General features: G+C 31.5%; 1 protein-coding gene across 4 annotated transcripts in view; it reads left to right on the plus strand.

Moving 5' to 3' along the window:
* The window catches only part of LOC103251897 (connector enhancer of kinase suppressor of ras 2), a 145,670-nt gene that overhangs the window by 26,561 nt on the left and 99,967 nt on the right, over window positions 1-19,142 (plus strand). For 2 of the 4 annotated variants that reach the window (XM_021708796.1, XM_021708797.1), the window contains exons 4-6: window positions 3,366-3,512; window positions 12,035-12,168; window positions 16,857-17,068. In XM_021708796.1, coding sequence (XP_021564471.1) covers window positions 3,366-3,512; window positions 12,035-12,168; window positions 16,857-17,068 — 493 coding nt within the window. The remainder of the gene's footprint in view (window positions 1-3,365; window positions 3,513-12,034; window positions 12,169-16,856; window positions 17,069-19,142) is intronic. The other 2 variants (XM_021708799.1, XM_021708800.1) reach the window with 1 other exon arrangement.

Here is a 19,142-nt window from a genome sequence, read left to right on the forward strand (position 1 = left end):
ACCTATCTATGTTACTGAGAAAAATGTTATGTATAGGCTGTAAATTACTCAATGGGATTCATTTTCATTTAGTAGTTTATAAGTAAAAGTGACTAAATGTGTAAGTGAAATATCAACTGAAATCATTAATTGAATCAAAAATCAGTGAATAATATAGTTCTTGACTTATTGAGTACACCTGAGTAATTTGTATTCTCTTTTGCAACTCATCTAAAAGTATAATGCACAAAGCAGATTTGATTTCTCTATCACCACCTTGTAGTGTTTTAAATAGTGTAGCCTTTCTGCTTCTGTTATTTTTGTGGAAATTTCATCCTTTACGAACATGCCTAATTATATAATTCATAAAATTTATGATTTTCTAATTGGAATATTACTATTCATGGACTAGGCCCATAGTATTTTGTTGGTTTTATTTGTTTGTTTAGAAAAGTGACTCGTGCTTATTGTCGAAAGTTCAGGAAATGAAAATATATAATGCAAGTTCTTACTGCGTTTAATGTAACCACCATTAATGATATCTTCTATATCTCTCTATATTTTTTTAACAAAAGTGGAATTAAATTAAATTATATTTGCTATTTTGGAACTTACTTTTTTCCACACAACCAATTTTCTATTCCTTATCAATGGACTTTTACTTACCGTACAGCTTTTCTTTGGTTTAAACAATACTGTGACATATGTGTTACACACTTATCTTTGTGCTTCTATCCAATCATTTTTTATAATAGTGGAAGTAGAATATAAAAGCCAAATATATATACTATGTACAGTTTGGGCATATATTTCTTAACTTTTGTTTAAAAAATTGCTAATGTGTTGGGTGCGGTGGCTCAAACCACTTTGGGAAGCTGAGGCGAGAGGATTGCCTGAGCCCAGGGGGTTTGAGACCAGTCTGGGCAACGTGGCGAGACCTTGTCTCTACAATAAATCAAAAAAATTAGCCGGGTGTGGTAGCCTGCACCTGTAGTTCCAGCTATTTGGAAGGCTGAGGCAGAGCCCAGCAGGTCGAGGCTGTGATGGCTGTGAGTGTGCCACTGAACTCCAGCCTGGGCAACAGAGTGAGACTCCAACTCAAAAAAATTGCTAATGTTATGTTAATAATAGTGGAAAGGCTGATTAAAAAGTACTAAAATTATATACCCAAGTTTTCTGCCATTATATAGCATTCAGCTATAAAATTAAAATACACCCAATTTAACTTTCTTATCAAGCACCAGTTCGTCCTTGTGGAAAAACAATTCTGGTTTTTGGAATTGTTTACTTAAAAAGAGCGTGTAGAAAGTGTGAAAAAAACAGAATGATTCAAATTGTATTGAACATTTCACAGGAATACACCATCTAGCCTTAAAAATCTTCAAATCTTACGGTGATTAAAATGGAAAAAAATTGGTGAATAGAAATCAATGTGTAATTCATTGTTGAGAATAGATATACTGGAAGAAAGATACAGCCATCACGTTGACTTATTGACTGCTTTAGTATGGTTAGCAATTATTTGAATGAATAAAATTAATAATTAAGTATGAGTATCATTAATAAGTTGTCCTTGAAGTCTTTGAATAAACAATATATTTTCTCTCTCCAAACATATCTTAAAATCTGTGCGCAAGTCGCTTGAGTCAAGTTCAAGATTGCAGTGAGCTATGATCATGCCACTATACTCCGGCCTGGGTGACAGAGTTAGACTCTGTCAAAAAAAATAGCAACAGCAGTCCATGCTTATATTTTTTTGGCAAGCAAAATGAGCACTTTGTTGTCAACTTTCTTTGCTTTAACTTTTGGTTTATAAAAATGACTGTAGGAACACTACTTAGCTGTCACAGGAATCAAAATCAAGGTAAAATACCTTTGGCCACATAATAACCCCCACTTATATGTATTGGGAGACATTTGACCAGTTATATTACTGCGGTTGACGTGCATTAATGTGATTTTTTTAATGGCAATCCCTTATTTATGCTATCAAAGTATCATAATGATTATTTTGATTCATATCTGAGATTGAGGTTGTAAGTATTATAACATCTCCCTTCTTTTTTTGGTCTAACTTTTTCTCTTTACCATCACTCAATTCAGCTATAGTCAAAGTTATAATTTAAGTGAATGTTCATTAAATTTACCAATGTTCCCCATAATTTTTTAGTGGCTGCATTCCAAATTACCTCTTCTTCATAGTCTCTGGGGATCTGTGCTTCTTTGGTGGAAGTGCTCCTTCTCTACAGCTTGACCAGTATCATCCAGGCAGACAAAAGGCATCCATTCTTTTTCACTTGGGTGTCTTGAAACAAACTCAATCACTGTTCAGACCATTTTCTAAATCTAGTTTGTAACCCAGGATACATTTTGGCCTAAAGTATTTATATAACACATCCTGGAAATATTATAATCCATTTTAGAGTTGGGAGAAAATGTTATTCTCTTAAATTTGAAATGTAATTTTTAAACAAACCTTAGAATAATAAATACTTTAATGTGTTTCTTTAAAGCATAGTTCTAGATTTCAGTTATCTGATACTGGTTCACTAGTCTGTTTTAAAAACAAAGTAACAGAAAGTATTCTATGTTTAGAATTTCAAAAGGATGTTGAGTGAAGTAATTTAACATGAGCAACAGCTGAGCCAGGTTTCAAGACATTTATCAAGTACTTTGGTTTAATTATGCAATATGTTTTGAAATGATATTCAAATAGAATGGGTTTGTTAAATTTAGCACACTATATTTTAAATTTATAGAATTGTTTGGAATACATTTCCAATAGCTGCTGCATTAGAGTAGCATTACCTTGTCATTTTTAATTCTATCTTTATAGCATGGTAAAAGTTTCATTTTATTGATGTTATTGTCCATGAGTCATAATGGTGCCTTGGTGTGTCAGTACCAGCTATTGGTAGCAAAATTTAGAGACATTTGTACCATATATCTCTGAAAGATGGTGATGAGAAAGCATGTGGTGTAGATTGTAAGCTCAGGACATTGCCAAATCCTTGTTTTCAGGCATGTAAATTTTAAAATTGTACTTTTTAATAGAGCTTGGGTTTAGAACTAGCAGCTGAGCAGCATTAATGGTGACATAATTTCTTTACATCCTAAATTACTCCATTGGTAGGATATCGTTTTAGTCTCTGCTTTGACTTGGTAAATGTCCATTATGTCGCCTCATAATGATATGGACTGATGCAATAACATGGTTAATCAATTCAAAGATAAAATTTCTTTCTTGATTATATATCTCCTGAAAATTGGTAGGATGGTACACCAATTATGTGATTTTTTTTTTACTAATCTTATTAAAGGGGGAGAACATTAAATCTTTGAATACTGTACCTCAATTTTATTGTAATGATTTTGCTGGTTACCAGGTGGGGTGGCAGTTGAAAAATTTGGTGAATGCACTACGAGAGGACCCGAGTGGTGTTATCTTAACTTTGAAAAAGCGACCTCAGAGCATGCTTACCTCAGCACCAGCTTTACTGAAAAATATGAGATGGAAGCCCCTTGCTCTGCAGGTAATGAAGCTTAATCATAAGTCATACACCATCATTTTAGCCATAGATTATCTCAGTAATGCTTCTTTATTGTGCCTCATCTCAGCAGCATATGGATTAATCTTGTATGCTTTTGAAAATTTGTTTGTGAAATGATCTCTTCACAGCTTATCCTAATAGGCTTAATTGGGATGAAATCTGAGAGAGTATCTCAAACCCAAATGATAAATAATCCTGCCTTAATTTTTAAACATTTAAAGCATAATTCCAAAAAGTCACAATTTATTTCATGCCATAATATGGATAGAAATGAAAATAAGATGTTTCATTTTTCTAATAGATTCTTCTATATGTAAGTTGTAATCATACTTCTGGAAGAAGCTGAATGATAGTTTATAGAATTATTTTAAATCTGTAAAATAGTAATTTATAAACAGTAGGAAAATGAACTTTCAGATTAGTCAGTGAAATGTACCTAATACATCCCTCCTGATTGATCATTTTTCTCTTTCCACCTTGTCGGGTGGCAAAAATAGGAAAATTGCATTAGAGATTTTTGCATTTGTCTTCAGCCTGAAACATCACTCTAAAATATTACTCTGGATGTTGATAACATTTATTAAATGCTATCTAGAAAGTTATAAAAATATTCTGATATATGAAAGGCAAGCAAGTAATATATTTTCTTCAATGTCAGTCAGGATATAATCTTTCAATATATAGAAAGTTTTGTCCTTCACAAAACTAGCATTTTTTAAAAATAAGAGACTTACTTTTTCTTAGAAGTTCAATTTTTTAAAAAAATTACATTTCCCATTGAACTAGAATATTGGCCATTGTTCAGATTTTTTAAAAGAAGCAATTTATGAAATGCACTGTTGTCACTGCTATGTAAATTGCTATTACATTTTATTCATATATTTAAAAAATAATATCCATTACACATGAATGGCCCTATAGATTATGATGATTTCTCATTGTTTAAAACTTTACTACTAATTTTCCTCAAGCTTGGCATTATACTTAAATCACATAAAATGTTTCAAATTTTTAAATGTTTTTAAATTTTTTTCAAAAATTTTAATGTGAATCTTTAATTTTCAAATAAGTATATGTAAAACTGTATTAATGTGTCCAAATGCATTTGACTTGCAGTATATGTTTAGTATCAAAAATATTTGATGATCATGACAGTTTAGAGGTCAATGTTTACCTCATTATTTAAGTCATAGGTGAGCAGATCAGATTTTCCCATCACATCATTTTCTTCTTCACTGTATTGTAAGTTGCCTTGTTGTTTCATTCTGGAGTTTCTTATTGTGTCTTCCCCAAAGATCCTTCTTCAAATTCTGAGGGGGCAGGAAACCTGAAGAAGAGGCTTACGACTTCAGCCATTAGATTTTCTTCTCTATATGTGTAGTGAAATTTAATAATTCTTCTCTAGACTCTCATACTTCACATTGAATACCAAGAAAACCCTAGTTTATTGTTGATCCATGCACTTTGTTTGAAGGACCTATCTCTAGCAAATAAATTGATAATCTATTTCCTGTTATATCATTTTCCACAAACACAAACTAAAGTGGAGAATTAAGGTAATAGCAGTACCCAGTTAAGAATCATTTTTATATAAAATACTGGAATAATGGAAAGACCAACTTTTTCTTGCACATACATTTTGTGTATGTATTCAAAGCTAGAGAACTAAGACTTTAACTTTAAAGTTACTTCATAGCATTCCTTACCCTATATTTATAATAGCATTACTTCATAGCATTCCTTACCCTATATTTATAATAGACTTTTAAGGCACTATTTCTAGGTTCATTCCTAAATGCCGAGAAACGTGCCTCATCAGCTCACTAATTATATTTTTTCTTCACTGCGTATTTAGCTCTGCTGCATGTATTTGTAAATTGACTTTTATAGAATGCTGAAATCTGAAAAAGGAAATCAGCATTACAAAAGTGCTGAAATATATTGATATTTTTGTAAATTTGTCATTTCAAATGAATTCAGTTTACCTAGAATGTATTGACCAAGGTTAACCATCTATAGATAAATCATACTATTGGGAGGAAAACTGTTTCTGATACTTTTGAAAATAGCTTAAGTGGTTGGCTTTTTATAGAACAGAAGGAAGATTGTTAGCATTAATTAAATATGCTCTAGCAGTGTTAAAACAAGATCTTGGGAATAAGGGAAATGGATAAGTCCTCTAACATATCACACCACCACCACAACCACCAAGTCCCCCTGAAACCTATTCTAAAGACCTGAAATTGTACCATTACAGAATTCTTCCCTGCTCTTAAGGCTTTGTCCTGTGCTAAAATGCAAAGGCACCTGGAAGCATCACTAAAAATATCTGGTTGTGATTTTTATAGTTTATAGATTTTGGTACAACAAAAGATGGACAGATCCTGATGGTACAAGGATCTGGAGGTTGAAGGTAGACTGCCTCCAGAGGGGGGAAAGTCAAAGAAATGGTGAGATATAGTGAAATGAGAAGGTCTTGAAGGCAGTTATAGATAATCTTGCATAGTTTTATTTGAGGTCACGTTTTCTTCCCAGTGCCTAAGAAACTACCTCACATGTGAAATAAGTGATAAATGTAGTACTGATCTCCTACGTAGACATGAATGCCATTCTTACTGTATTATTGTTTCTGGTGTGTATACAAATACATTGGAGCCAAAACACCTATTAATTTACCTAAATATAAATTTTCAGCATTCAAACTTGAGGAATTGGATGTTAGGTTATTTCTTTTTTCATAGGGTGTACCAGTAGTTCACCAGGAATCATTTAAAATAGATGATATAAAAGGACAATAATATGTGACATTTATTTAACTCACTATGTCTATTTTCACCTTTTTAGTATACTATACCAGGCATTTTCAGATAAAATACAGCAAAGTTTCTTGTATAGTATGGAAGTAGACAGTAATACATGCATCTTTTGAATGAATAACTTTATCCTAACATAAGGAATAATGATTTTGTAAACTAACAGGGAAATAGTTTTTATCTGTACAAATAAAACAACCTTATCTACCCTAAGGTAGAAGATTATCAAATACCACATTTTAATTAAGGTAGTAGTTTTAGTTCTAAGAATATTTAAAGGGATAGTGACTTTCAATTTTAATTAGCTGCAGTGATCAATTTTGATATGGATTTTCTTTTGAAACTCACTCGTGAAATTATAGCCAAATAAACAAAAGCACACAATTAAACTTCATGCTCACAGAACAATTTCATTAATACAGTTCATAAAATTTGGCAGCTCTTTTGATAAATCTCTGATTTCTCAAATATTTTGTGACAGAACTGAAAGACTTCAAGATCCCTTAGTTAAATACCACAAGCAGATTTAATAATACCACAAGCAGATTTAATAATATCTAGAAGATGTACTTTTGTTGTCATCTGCTCCCATATGTAAAAAGAGAGATATCTGAGATAGAATATTTTATTACAAGAAAGCAAACCAGGGGTTCCTTGCTTTCTGAGAACTGTTTTTCAAAACATCTTTTGGCATGGTACCCTCTGCTGATTTTCTTCATTTTTGATCAGCATAGTGATTGCTTATGGTCAAGTTCTTCTAATTCAATGAAAAAATCCCAGGGGATTGTGAATAAGTGTATACTTTTAGATGTTTGTGGTTTTCAGTTAATATACATACGCCATGAGCACATATGAGTGGTGTCATTTTCTTCTTACAAGAAATGTATGGGCGAATTAGCTGGACACTGCCAAAAATGTTAAAATCATCACTGGAAATCACTGATTTTCAAAATATTTAAGAACCTAGTTTTTTTTTGATGAAAACGTATCTCAGAAATGATCACTAAAATCAATGCTGGAATTCAACATAATGAGTTATATTTCATTCAAGGCATTTTTTTTTTTTTGAGTTGGAGTCTCACTCTGTCACCCAGACTGGAGTGCAGTGGCCACTGCTGACCACTGCAGCCTCGACCTGCTGGGTTCCAGGAATCCTTCCGCCTCAGCCTTCCAAGTAGCTGGAACTACAGGCGCACACTACCACGCCCAGCTAATTTTTCTGATTTATTGTAGAGATGAGGTCTCGCCAAGTTGCCCAAGCGGGTCTCGAACCCACGGGCTCAGGCAATCCACTCACCTCGGCCTCCCAAAGCGTTGGGATTACAGGCTGAGCCACCGAGCCTGGCTCAAGGCATTTTTATATAAAATGACATCAAGTTGTAACATTATAATTATGTTCCTAAACTGTATTCCAGTTCATAAATCTCTTACATCAATGCCATAGTTACTTGTGTGATTTTGTGATTCTGTGCTTGTCCATCTAAATGTTATTGTTTAGGCATTACCTGATGCCTTTTTTACAGGATATTGCAATAACTTTGAGCAGAAAAAGCAATAAGTAATAGGAGTCAATTTTGCCTATCAAATGGTATAACAACTAGAGAATTCTGATTGTGTTATGTTTAAAATACATACAGATATGAATGGTTAAGGTCATTCTGGAAAAATCAAAACACAGAAGTAATGATAAAATTTATTTCAGTATCTAGGTTACAGGTCAGTGTGACTAAAAAAAGTGACAGAAAATTTATATGTTTCTAAGATTTTGTTTAAAAGCATTTTTCAAAGAGAACAAGAACTATTAAATATAACACTAAAGAAGAAAATAAATTTTTAACTAATGTAATTGTGCTGACTGGGAGGCAGAAATAAATGTGTGTTTTACGTGTTCAAATTAGTAAATAGCTGCAAGCAATTGTCACATCAAATTTTAGCTCACCAATGTTTAAGCAAATTAGTTAAGTGATCCAAGTCACATTTGTGTTTTTGAGCCAAATATTTTCAAAAATGTTAACACTGACTACAAATAATTACCTATAATGTAAAAATTACCTATTCTTTCCTTAGTTGACATCCCAAAAATGTCTACTGTAATTTGAAAAAAAAGCGAGAGTCCAGTTTTAATGTTGCAGTTTAATTATGCCTATAGGACTGGACAATGCAAGATTAAATACATGAGTGTTAGCCTCAATACAGTATGCAAATTTTCATGATTTGGTTGAAAATGCCATTTTGTAGTGTGATTCTTAAGTCTTTAATAGTTACATACTGTGAAACTACATACATATTTTTATGTACATATATCTGTATATTTTAACCTAGGCAGATAATATTTCAATATAATATGATCATATCTGTGGTCAGAAACAATATTTGTTTTCTTGGTAGTCTGATAAAAAAAGGAAAAATCATATGCTTATAAAAGAAGACTCAAACCTTTTGTATTTATAAATTTGGATTCTAGAGAAAGCTGTGAAATAACTGAAAGTGAGAGAATTTTGAATATATGTCTTTTCCTTGCTTAAACTCTTTTCAGATAATTTGCTACTTAAGAAAAGCTTGACCAGAAAAAAAGTATGCCTAATAATTTTCCAAATTAGATCTAACCTTCTTTACATGGTCAAGAAACTTACAAGATTGTGTGCGAATTCTTGCCACCTAAAATTCAGAATATATTTCCTTTGGAGCATTTGTTCAGATGATTAAGAGTAGAGTTGTTAATATAAAACAATGTTCTGATACTAATGTTGGGAATTATAATAAGAATGTGTTTGAACTGAATGAGGACTTGTGTGAATGTTTTGTGCTAGAATAGGGTATTGCAATCCACTTGAATCTATGCTTATTCCCAAGAGTGAATGAAATAAATGGCCAGGTTTTCTATTAATGTAATCATTTGTATATCAATGGGTATTTTCCCCCTGGAAGGCAAAATAAGTTCTGTGTTATCTTGGCACTAGTGAATTTTAGAGCTAACTGCATAATGTGTAATGCACTGTTTTAATCTTTAATATTAGACCTATCATTATATCGTTGGTTTCATTCAAGGCTTTTATCAAACCTGGATCACTTACTAGACAGAGGGACAACTGAATTAAGATATGCTTGCCAAGAGCTTTTAAAATCTAAAATGTTTTGGGTAAAGCCTCAACATCAGATGTACTTTCTTAAGTATAGAAAAAATAAATTGTTTAAACAGTTCAATTAAACTGGTTGAACTTGGCACAATCAAATCTGTTATCTATTTAAGCATATTTAAGAGTCTTTTTCCTCTATGTGTGCTAATTTAACTAATGACATAAACTGATGATATTAATAATAACTGCTTGCTGAAAATAGAAACCTTGAGAAATAGCAATTTGAAGGAAGTTGACATGGCTTATATTTAAATTTCCAGGAAGGGGATAAGTACAAGTACACTAGGTAGAAAATCCTAGTAATAGTCCCAGCAAAATGAAATATTCTCTTGGCCCTTACCTCACACTTCAGGTGTATTTAAATTATACTTATAACCGATGACTCCAACTTCTCCTTTTTCCTTCCTTCCTTTCTACCTTTTTGACTGGGGAGGAGAATGGTAGGTACTAATCAGGAAAAATTATCTTTAGTTCTACAGCTGGTAAAAGTAAACAAAAGAAGTACTCAAAATATAGTGACCCTAAAAGAGAAGAAAGACAATGAAAATTTGTTAGATTATTTTTTAAAAGCTTGTGTTTTTAGAACTTGATGTTAAACTCATTTGTAGTGTTCGGGTGTTTTAAAGTAAAAAAGCTATTAGAGAATTTTAAAAAGCATAGTGAATATTAGTTTTTCTCTCACCGTGTATATATTTAAAATAATTGGAAAACAATATGCTGTGCAATGAATGTTTTCTTTCCTACATTTCTATTATGAAATTTTGGTCAGAGTTATTGTTTAGTGTCATCTGTATTTAAAACCAAGATGTTCTGATATAGAGGAAAATAATTATGAGCAGTCACACCACAGTGACTATATGTATGTAACATTGACTCTGCCATTCAAGAATCTATTGTAGAGGCATGAAATACATCCTTAGAAATAAAATAGTTCTTTATTTATTCAGTCTTCATGATATTCACCACTACGGGTGACTCCTGGTTATCTATATAATTTCAGGATTTTCCATTGCCAAGAGTTTTGATTCTAAAAGACAGGCATAGTCTAACGGAACTCTCAAAATTAGCATAGTTGAATATAATAGTCTTTACTCTTGTATCTTTATAATATCTTAAAATTCCTCAGTTAACATGTGAAGCTTCTGGCCTTCTTTTTAACATCATATAGGATGTAATATTGTAAAATCCCAAACTACATTATAATTCCTTTTTCCCCTTTCTTTCTCTTTAATTTCTATTTTACATAAATTTAAAACTTAACTATCATTTTGGCAGAACGTGTGATTTCAAGCTATTAAGACGAGCTGTGTAACAAGGGAGTTCAAAATCATGAACTGAGTTCTAAATTATGTAGCCTACCTCAGTGACCTGCATTGTACTTTCCACTGTATTTATGTTTGACTCTTTTAACAAATTTTGTTTATCTGTACAAAAGTATTGTCATGATATAAAATAGTTGTAATATGCCATATTTGAGCATCTAGCAATGGATATTAGTAATAGAAATGTGAGTCTATATAAATATGCTGAAAGTGTTTTCATACTGGCTGAAATAGCAACATCTTGTCATGTGAAGATACAGTTCATTTGTTATTATTTTTGTGTTTGCAATTGCACTAAAATTCTTATTTTTACTATATTAATTGTATGCATAGCTAATATGTAAGACTGTAAGATAAACATTTAAAAATTGTGAATTTTAGTTTCACTTTAAAATCATTTCTCAGACCACTAGATTATTTTCAAATGCCGTAAGTTTGGAATTGGGAGTGCTCTTAAGTTAATGCATCCTGATGTGCTGCTTAATTAAGTATATATATGATCTTAGCTTGAACCTCCTATTTAATACTTAAATACAGGCATGCAAATGAGATCTATAGATATGCAACTAAGGATTATTTCAAACGAAAGATAAATGTGTGTGCCTCTGAAAGGTGAAATGATTGTGTCACATTGATTACCATACTTTTGAAGATGTACCATAAAATGGCTTTGAGAAGACAGTTAGCTATATTTATATTGACAGAAAAAAGTACATTTTCCTAGAAAATACTCTCTTGTATTGACCTTGCATATCCCATTTTTTGTAACCTTTTCTGAGAATCTGTAACATTTTGTTAACTTAGGAGTATGTTTTGTCTTTTTTGGGAGAAGATCAAAAATAGCTTTCTCATATATCAATCATGATGTGAGTGAGCTAATTCTCTTCAGAGTTACTCTTCATTGTCTTTCTTTTTAAAGGTGGAACTTTGACAGTTAGCTTTATTTTAATAGATTTCTGACTGCATGGTAGTTTTGCCTTATAAAAAGCTTTTAGATAGTTATACTGTAGAATACAGTGAGTTGGGAAAGAAGTGGAAACCTCTGATATATTGTTTGTTTTTGTTTTTGGAGATCCAAAGGAATATTCATGTACTAAATAACAAGCTTCTTGATTTCAGCCAAGTTCAAAAACTTTGCAGAAATAGATAATTTTAAAAATGATAACTATGTGTCGTTGTTGTTTTGTGTGTTGTTTGTGTGCGTATGTATTTTCTTTTTTCATTTTAACCAGCCTCTTATACCTAGAAGTCCCACAAGCAGCGTTGCCACGCCTTCCAGCACCATCAGTACGCCTACCAAAAGAGACAGTTCTGCCCTCCAGGATCTCTACATTCCTCCTCCTCCTGCAGAGCCATATATTCCCAGGTATAAAACTAACTGCCATGTGGTTCCCAGCTCAGCTTCTAGCTAAAGACTAAACTAACAGTGAATAAACTATAATGTCAATTCTCAAGGAGCACCTTTTCTCAATTAGGAATTCTGAACATATTCTGGAAAATTATTCCCATTATAGAGAATGCACTTTAGTTAATAATAGTGAATTAAACTTTTGCTATGCAATAATTATACCTATTATCTCATAGCAAGTAATATTAACAGTTCAGATTATTTTAATAAGTAAAGAATAAGTGAGGCTCTTTGGCTCAGGAAATTTCAGGTTTCTTTGAAGCATCTCATACTTTTTTGTGTGCTTTTTAAAATGTAGGTGATGAAAGATACATTTTGATGATGGCTATTTTGTTTGTTTGTTTGTTTTTTCCTAATACTTCTACATCTAGAATTTCCACTTCATTTATCCATTAATGTTTCTTTTAGGATGTAGTTTACAAGAGAATCAATCTCTTTAAAGTCTATTTTCTAGATTCCTTGAAGCTATATATTTCATTTCTAGATTCTTTTTACAAATTCCTTGTGGGTGTTGAGGAATACAGCTTTATGCAGTAATGAATTCTGCCCAAAAGCATTCTGATATCCAGCTTTGTGAAATACAAATATTATGGAAATGGGCCAGCACTGAAATTGATACCAATAATAGAGAATTTGATTCAGTTTTTTAATTAGTTCTGCAGTCATTCAAAAACAGTAATTTAAGGTCTCTTGTATTCATGCCATAGTTAGTTTTAAATTTCTTCAGTATATAAAATAACTGGATTCCTTGTGTTTAATTTTCATATGCTTTACTTTAATACATTTAGTGTTTCAGAAATATATATTAGATATGATGGTTACTGATATTATATGATGTAAATGCTACATGGCAATATGACATATCTGCAAATACCACATTATGATCTAGTAATAAAACTGTAGCCAGTTGTATGCACATTTTAGTTCTTATTTTTGATAATTAAATGTGACTGTGGGAACATGGATTATAAGATATAAATTTCCAAGCTGGCATTTTATAAGTCTTTTTAATATATCATTTAGAGTCATATGTTAAATTTACAACCAGATATACAAATCCATCCAGTATCCTAGTAGAACACACGTTGCATTCTATTAAGATGGTTTCAAACTTTCTAAATACTCTTTCATGAGGAGCAATGAAAGCATGTGTGTGCCAAATTGGAAGTGACTCTTTTATAGTTTGTTTTCATTTTATTTGCAAAGATTTTTATTTCAGTGCAGATGATTATGTAAGAGACCTCATTCTTCAGAGGGATACATGTACAGATAAACATCAAAAGATTATTTTTATCAAACCTCTGTAGTTTTAAATGTTCTTTCCTTTTCTCTTGGGTAGGGAGGAACTTGTTATAAAGAAATTGTCTCCTATACAGAAAGTATTTAAAATACACTTAGGAAGACAAAAGAGTTAAATGATCCAGTCCCGTCCTCTGAGTGTGGTGATATTATTAAGCTTCTATATTGAAGTCAATAAAAAGTGTGAAGAAGCTATTTAAAAATAATACAGAATGTAAGAGGTTGAAATATCATCATAGTGGTCCTTGTTTTATCAGTATAGATTAAAAGCTCCATACTTTTCAGCAAAATTTGTAATTAGTGTTTACTATCTCACTATAATTGATTCTTCGTTGATCAGTATATAATTTAACAGAATATTCTAAATACACTTTGAGTAAAATTGTTAGTTACCCAGTCATACAATTTTTTGATAGAGCAGTCAGAACAGTCTGCACCAAAGCCCCTTTGAACGACAGTCTTATATAAATTATCTACATTTTCTGGCTTGACTTGAAGTTATACTCTTAAAACTTTTTGTAGTTGTCATTCTTTCTATAGATACAGCCTTACCAATATTTAAAATTTTTCTTATTTTGAGGATGTATGTGGTTGGCCTAATTAAATTATTCTGAACATTTCTCTTTTCTTTTTCCTCGCATTAAAAAACTTTCTCTATGCAGGATAGTTATTTTGGTGGTATGTGTATGTATATACTATACATTTGATTTGTATTATAAATAATAAAAGCTTTCCCATCTTAAAAAAACAGAATTAATAAGGGTACCTGCATAATGAACATTTGTATACCTAACCCTGAATTGTACCCCACATCTTTAAAATAAAAAAATTTTTAAAACAACAGAATTTAAAATGTTAGGACTAGTTATCAAGGTAGGCAGAATTTTTTTCATGTGTTTACAATTCTTTGAACACGTTTATTTCAGAAAATAAGTGATTATAAAAGTGCCTTTTTCTCTAAAAACAAAAACATGTATGTAAACTGAGTAAAATTTTGCTGACATTTTATTGTATGTCTTGTGATTATATACGGTTTCATTATCATAATATATAGTGCATTTTTATACTTTACCAAATTTCTTTTTCTGTGATAAAAATGAAGAATTTGAGTAACTATGATTTTTAAGCACTGATTTATCCTAATAACTCTATGTGTCATTAAATATAAAGTTCACTAAAACAATGCTTTTTACTGTTACCTTAAGTCCTTTCTAGAGCAAATGTGTAGATTTATTACATACACATATAAATTTATAACACTAAGAACAGTTAAAAAAATCTTTGCGGCAGAATGAATTAATACATTGAGTTCTTCAGGGACTCATGACATGAGTACATACATAAACATAAACACACATACACACACTTGTATATTACAATATATGTATTAATTCATTCTACTGAAAAGTTTGTTTTTACTTTCTACTTTTCTTAATTCAGCATTATTTGAGGTCATTCCACACAGACATGTTTAATAAATCTGCCCTGTTGATATATAGTCTCTTCATATCATTATAGAGTAGGAAATACCAGCTCATCCAATTTTCTTCCACAAGATGTTTCTGTATAAAAATATAGCATGGTATATTAATAGGGCTGAATCACCCTCTGATATCAGCTGTATTAACATTCATGTCACAGGCATCCAACAGAAGTCTTCCTATTTGCTGACAGGCACACCCTTTCTCTAGTGCCATAAATTCGTTAGGGCCATGTCCAAGCTAATTGCAGTATCAAGTTCTTTTTGATAGTGGACTAACAGTAACAAAAAGTGCCAGGCCATTTTTTCAGGAAAAGGTTTAAGCTAACTGAAAATAAATTCTGCCTAGATTTTATATTTATTTCCTTCGTGTTGCTAAGAACTATAGTTATATTTTGTTAATAAGCAGCACTTTTATTGTAGACATAAGAGTAAATGGCAATGTAAATGGTAGTCTTACCTTGTGATAGGTTAAATAGATGAGAAAACTCACTGTTGATGTTGCGAATGTTATTTACTATTTTCTACATATTTCAAATACTAGGAATATAGTTTCTATATTTGGACAAATTTAGTCTAACCACTTGCACACAGATACAGAAATACAGGTTTTTGCTGCACTTAGGCTTATATTTTGGAGTTGATATTACTTTAATAAGTTCATCACCATTGTATAAGATGTAATAGGAATTAATTAAAATGTTTTATTTTTATTTGTTTCACTATAATTCAGTCTATTTTTTAAATTTAATATTTTAGTCTTATCACTTAACATAAAATTAAATTTTCTTTCTAGTTTGATGAAATTTATTCATGGCATTGTTTAGGGTAACTGGAAACAATTAAGAAGTAGAAATACAAGTAATGATTCACAAGGGAAGAAACATTGCATTTATTTTCATAGTCATGTTCTAGAAGACAATATTTTCTAACAAAAATTTAATAACTAATCAGTGAAACAGTTTATAAACTAAACAAGGTTCAATTTAACCCATCCTAAATGGGCTAGCTCTATCAAAAAACTACTCATTATGGGCCTCGTAACCTATCACTCACTGGATGTGAGTAATAGGTTTCGGAGATCCCATAAATTATTAGAGATTGTTCCCTTTAGAATCCTAGAGAAGAAAAAAAATCAACTTGCCACCACCCTAAATCTCATTCTTAAACTCCATAATTTATAAAGTTTATTCACCTTATCTCCACAAGAAACAATGTTGGTATATCATGAAATTTTGATATATCTATTTAGAATGAATTCTATGAGTATCTCCTTTTACACTTAACTAAGATACATAGTTTGAATAGCAAGAATAATTCTTTTAATCAAGGTTTATTTTAAATTAATAGCATGCTGTTTGAAAATTTTTACAGTGCCAGTTTATATAGTGCTAATTGGGTTCCTCAGGCCACAGTGCCCCTTACGGTCTTAAACACATCTTTGTTTCTAAGCAGTGTAAATTTTCACCATGAGTCAATTATGTAAACTGGCAGAAGAAAGCTACATGATTAACATTGTTAGTATTATACCTACTGTCTTGAACACTAAAAGCAATGTATATGCTAAGAGTATTTCCTTTGTAGGATACAGTCCGGTGAAAAATTGAGTAGGGCAAGAGTTAGGAGGTCTGTGGCCCATTTCTAGCTCTGTCAGTTAGCTGTGTGACAATGAGGCAAGTCATTTAATCTCTCTGAACCTCAGCTTTTTCTTTCTCAACAAACATGAATAATTAAAAATTATGCTATAAACTTCAAAGAAAGTTTGGAAAGTTGGGGAAAATATTATTATCTAAAATATAGACTTTCTGCCATTTTACTACCCTAACCCTTTTCTACATTCTTTTCCTTTACTCTAAACTGTCTTTAGGGATGAAAAAGGAAACCTTCCTTGTGAAGATCTCAGAGGACATATGGTGGGCAAGCCAGTACATAAGGGATCTGAATCACCAAATTCATTTCTGGATCAGGAATATCGAAAGAGATTTAATATTGTCGAAGAAGATACTGTCTTATATTGCTATGAATATGAAAAAGGAAGATCAAGTAGTCAAGGAAGACGAGAAAGCACCCCGACTTATGGTAAGAGTTTTTCTCCATGTTTACATAAGAATATATGTCTGGCATGAGAATCTCAGTTTCCTTTATTTGAATTACTTGATAGCTTTTGAATCTTTATAATTAATATGTCTGTAATGTGCTTCTAAGTGGAATCTCAATAATAAGAGGCATGACATTAAAATTGTTCTAGATTTTCCAAAGATAAGCAAAACAGTAGGTAGCATTGTAGCTCATAATAATTTATGAAGATCTTTATAGCATCACATGTAATTTTTGTATGTAAGTTGTTGCCCAATTAGAAAAATTCAAGTGTACTTTTTGCTTTTTTTTTTTTAAATGAATACTTACTGTTAACATGACTTCTTTAAAATAAAATCATCACCTTATTTCTCAGGGACTAAAGCAACTTAGATGGAGTTTTCTGGGGAAATCTCATCTCAGTTTTTGTATTTTTTAAGCTGAAAGATTAATTTGACATTCAACTGAAAATGGATTTTAAATAGAATGGATGGACATACTATATTTAAGGCAAAAATGGACCTAGAGTTACCATGTACCAAAGATTGTTTAAATTTTTGAGTTTTATTTTTCCATTCATGACCAACAAAGGAACCCAGTCACACATACTTAAATTGATAAAGTGTATCTGAAAGATTTGCAGACAAATTACCTAAAGTAGTAAAACTTATGGTTCTATTGCAAGAATGAATGGATTTAATTGCAAGTTTCTGCTCCTCCCTTTCCAGTTTTTAAATTAATCATTTCAGTGAGGAGCTTATACTTTGGGAAAGGACAGGATTCCTGCTAATTAGTCCAGTCTTGATCAATGAAAGCTGAGCAAAAGGAAAGTTGTTTTTAGCTCTCTCTTTCCACCCACTACCCTTACTTGTTCATCATGGCCATATGTCTGCCTCCTTTGGTTCCCAAAAAAGCAGTCATCACATACCTTCATATACATGTCTTATTTCCTTATAGCTCTCGGATAATAAGTATGAATGAAAATTTTGCCCAAAGTGATTCTAAAGAATAGAAATCATATTACTTTGAGTTATATATATATATGTTCTTTTTTGTTATTAGAATAAAAATAATAATTTTGGCACTTATTTAAGCTGTCATATATTGAGGGTATTTGAACCTTTGCTTTTATTTTCTATTATATTGTAAACCTGTAGTATTTGTTATCCTTGCCCTTGCCCCTTGAGATAATTTGGAATTTTTATTCTTATTCATTCATTCTACAAGTACTTATTTACTGCCTATTATTAGATAGGCAGTAACGTATATGAACCCTTCCTTTTTCATGTCACAGAATTTTCTGGCTACTTTATACTTATGTTGAAGTAGATAATAAGTGTTTCATTTAAGGTCAAAGTATAGTCACTAAATGAAGTCATTGATTGATTACTAATGACTTTGTTTAAAAAGGTGTTTACTAGGTTCTTACTTGAATGGCTATAAATTGTTAGTTCCTTCAGACTACAGTTTAATGCACCTAGTGCCATCATATTCCACAGATCTCCCCCAATAAAGTAGAACACTGTTTAAAAATTAGAAAATTTAGATATCCTATAGATACTTGATATCTTTTTGTAAATGACTTAGGAGAAAAGATGTATAATCATACTCAAAAGAGGGAGAATGAAATAAGCAAAGTTTTTTTCATTCAGTATGATTTTATGTTAAGCTTTTGTAAACTGACAAATATTAATTGCACATACTTATAGGATACAGAGTGCTATTTTGATATATGTATGCAGTGTAATACGATCAAATTGGGATAATTAGCATACATCACCTTAAGCATTTACTATTTCTTTGTGTTGGGAACACTCGAAATTTTCTCTTCTAGCTATTGGAAATTATATGGTAAATTACTGTTAATTATAGTCAGCCTATAGTGCTGTAGAACACTAGAACTTATTCCTCTCTCATCTAGCTGTAATTTTGTATTCATTAACCAGTCTCTCCCAAATCCCCCTCTGACTCCTCCCCTTTCTCGATCCAATCTTTAGTAACCACAGTTCTACTCTCTATGAGCTCAACTTTTTTAGCTCCCACGTATGAGTGAGAACATGCAGTGTTTATCTTTCTG

The sequence above is a fragment of the Carlito syrichta genome, unplaced genomic scaffold (assembly GCF_000164805.1).
Source record: "Carlito syrichta isolate Samal-C Ts95f unplaced genomic scaffold, Tarsius_syrichta-2.0.1 Scaffold148222, whole genome shotgun sequence".
Lineage (NCBI taxonomy): Eukaryota > Metazoa > Chordata > Mammalia > Primates > Tarsiidae > Carlito > Carlito syrichta.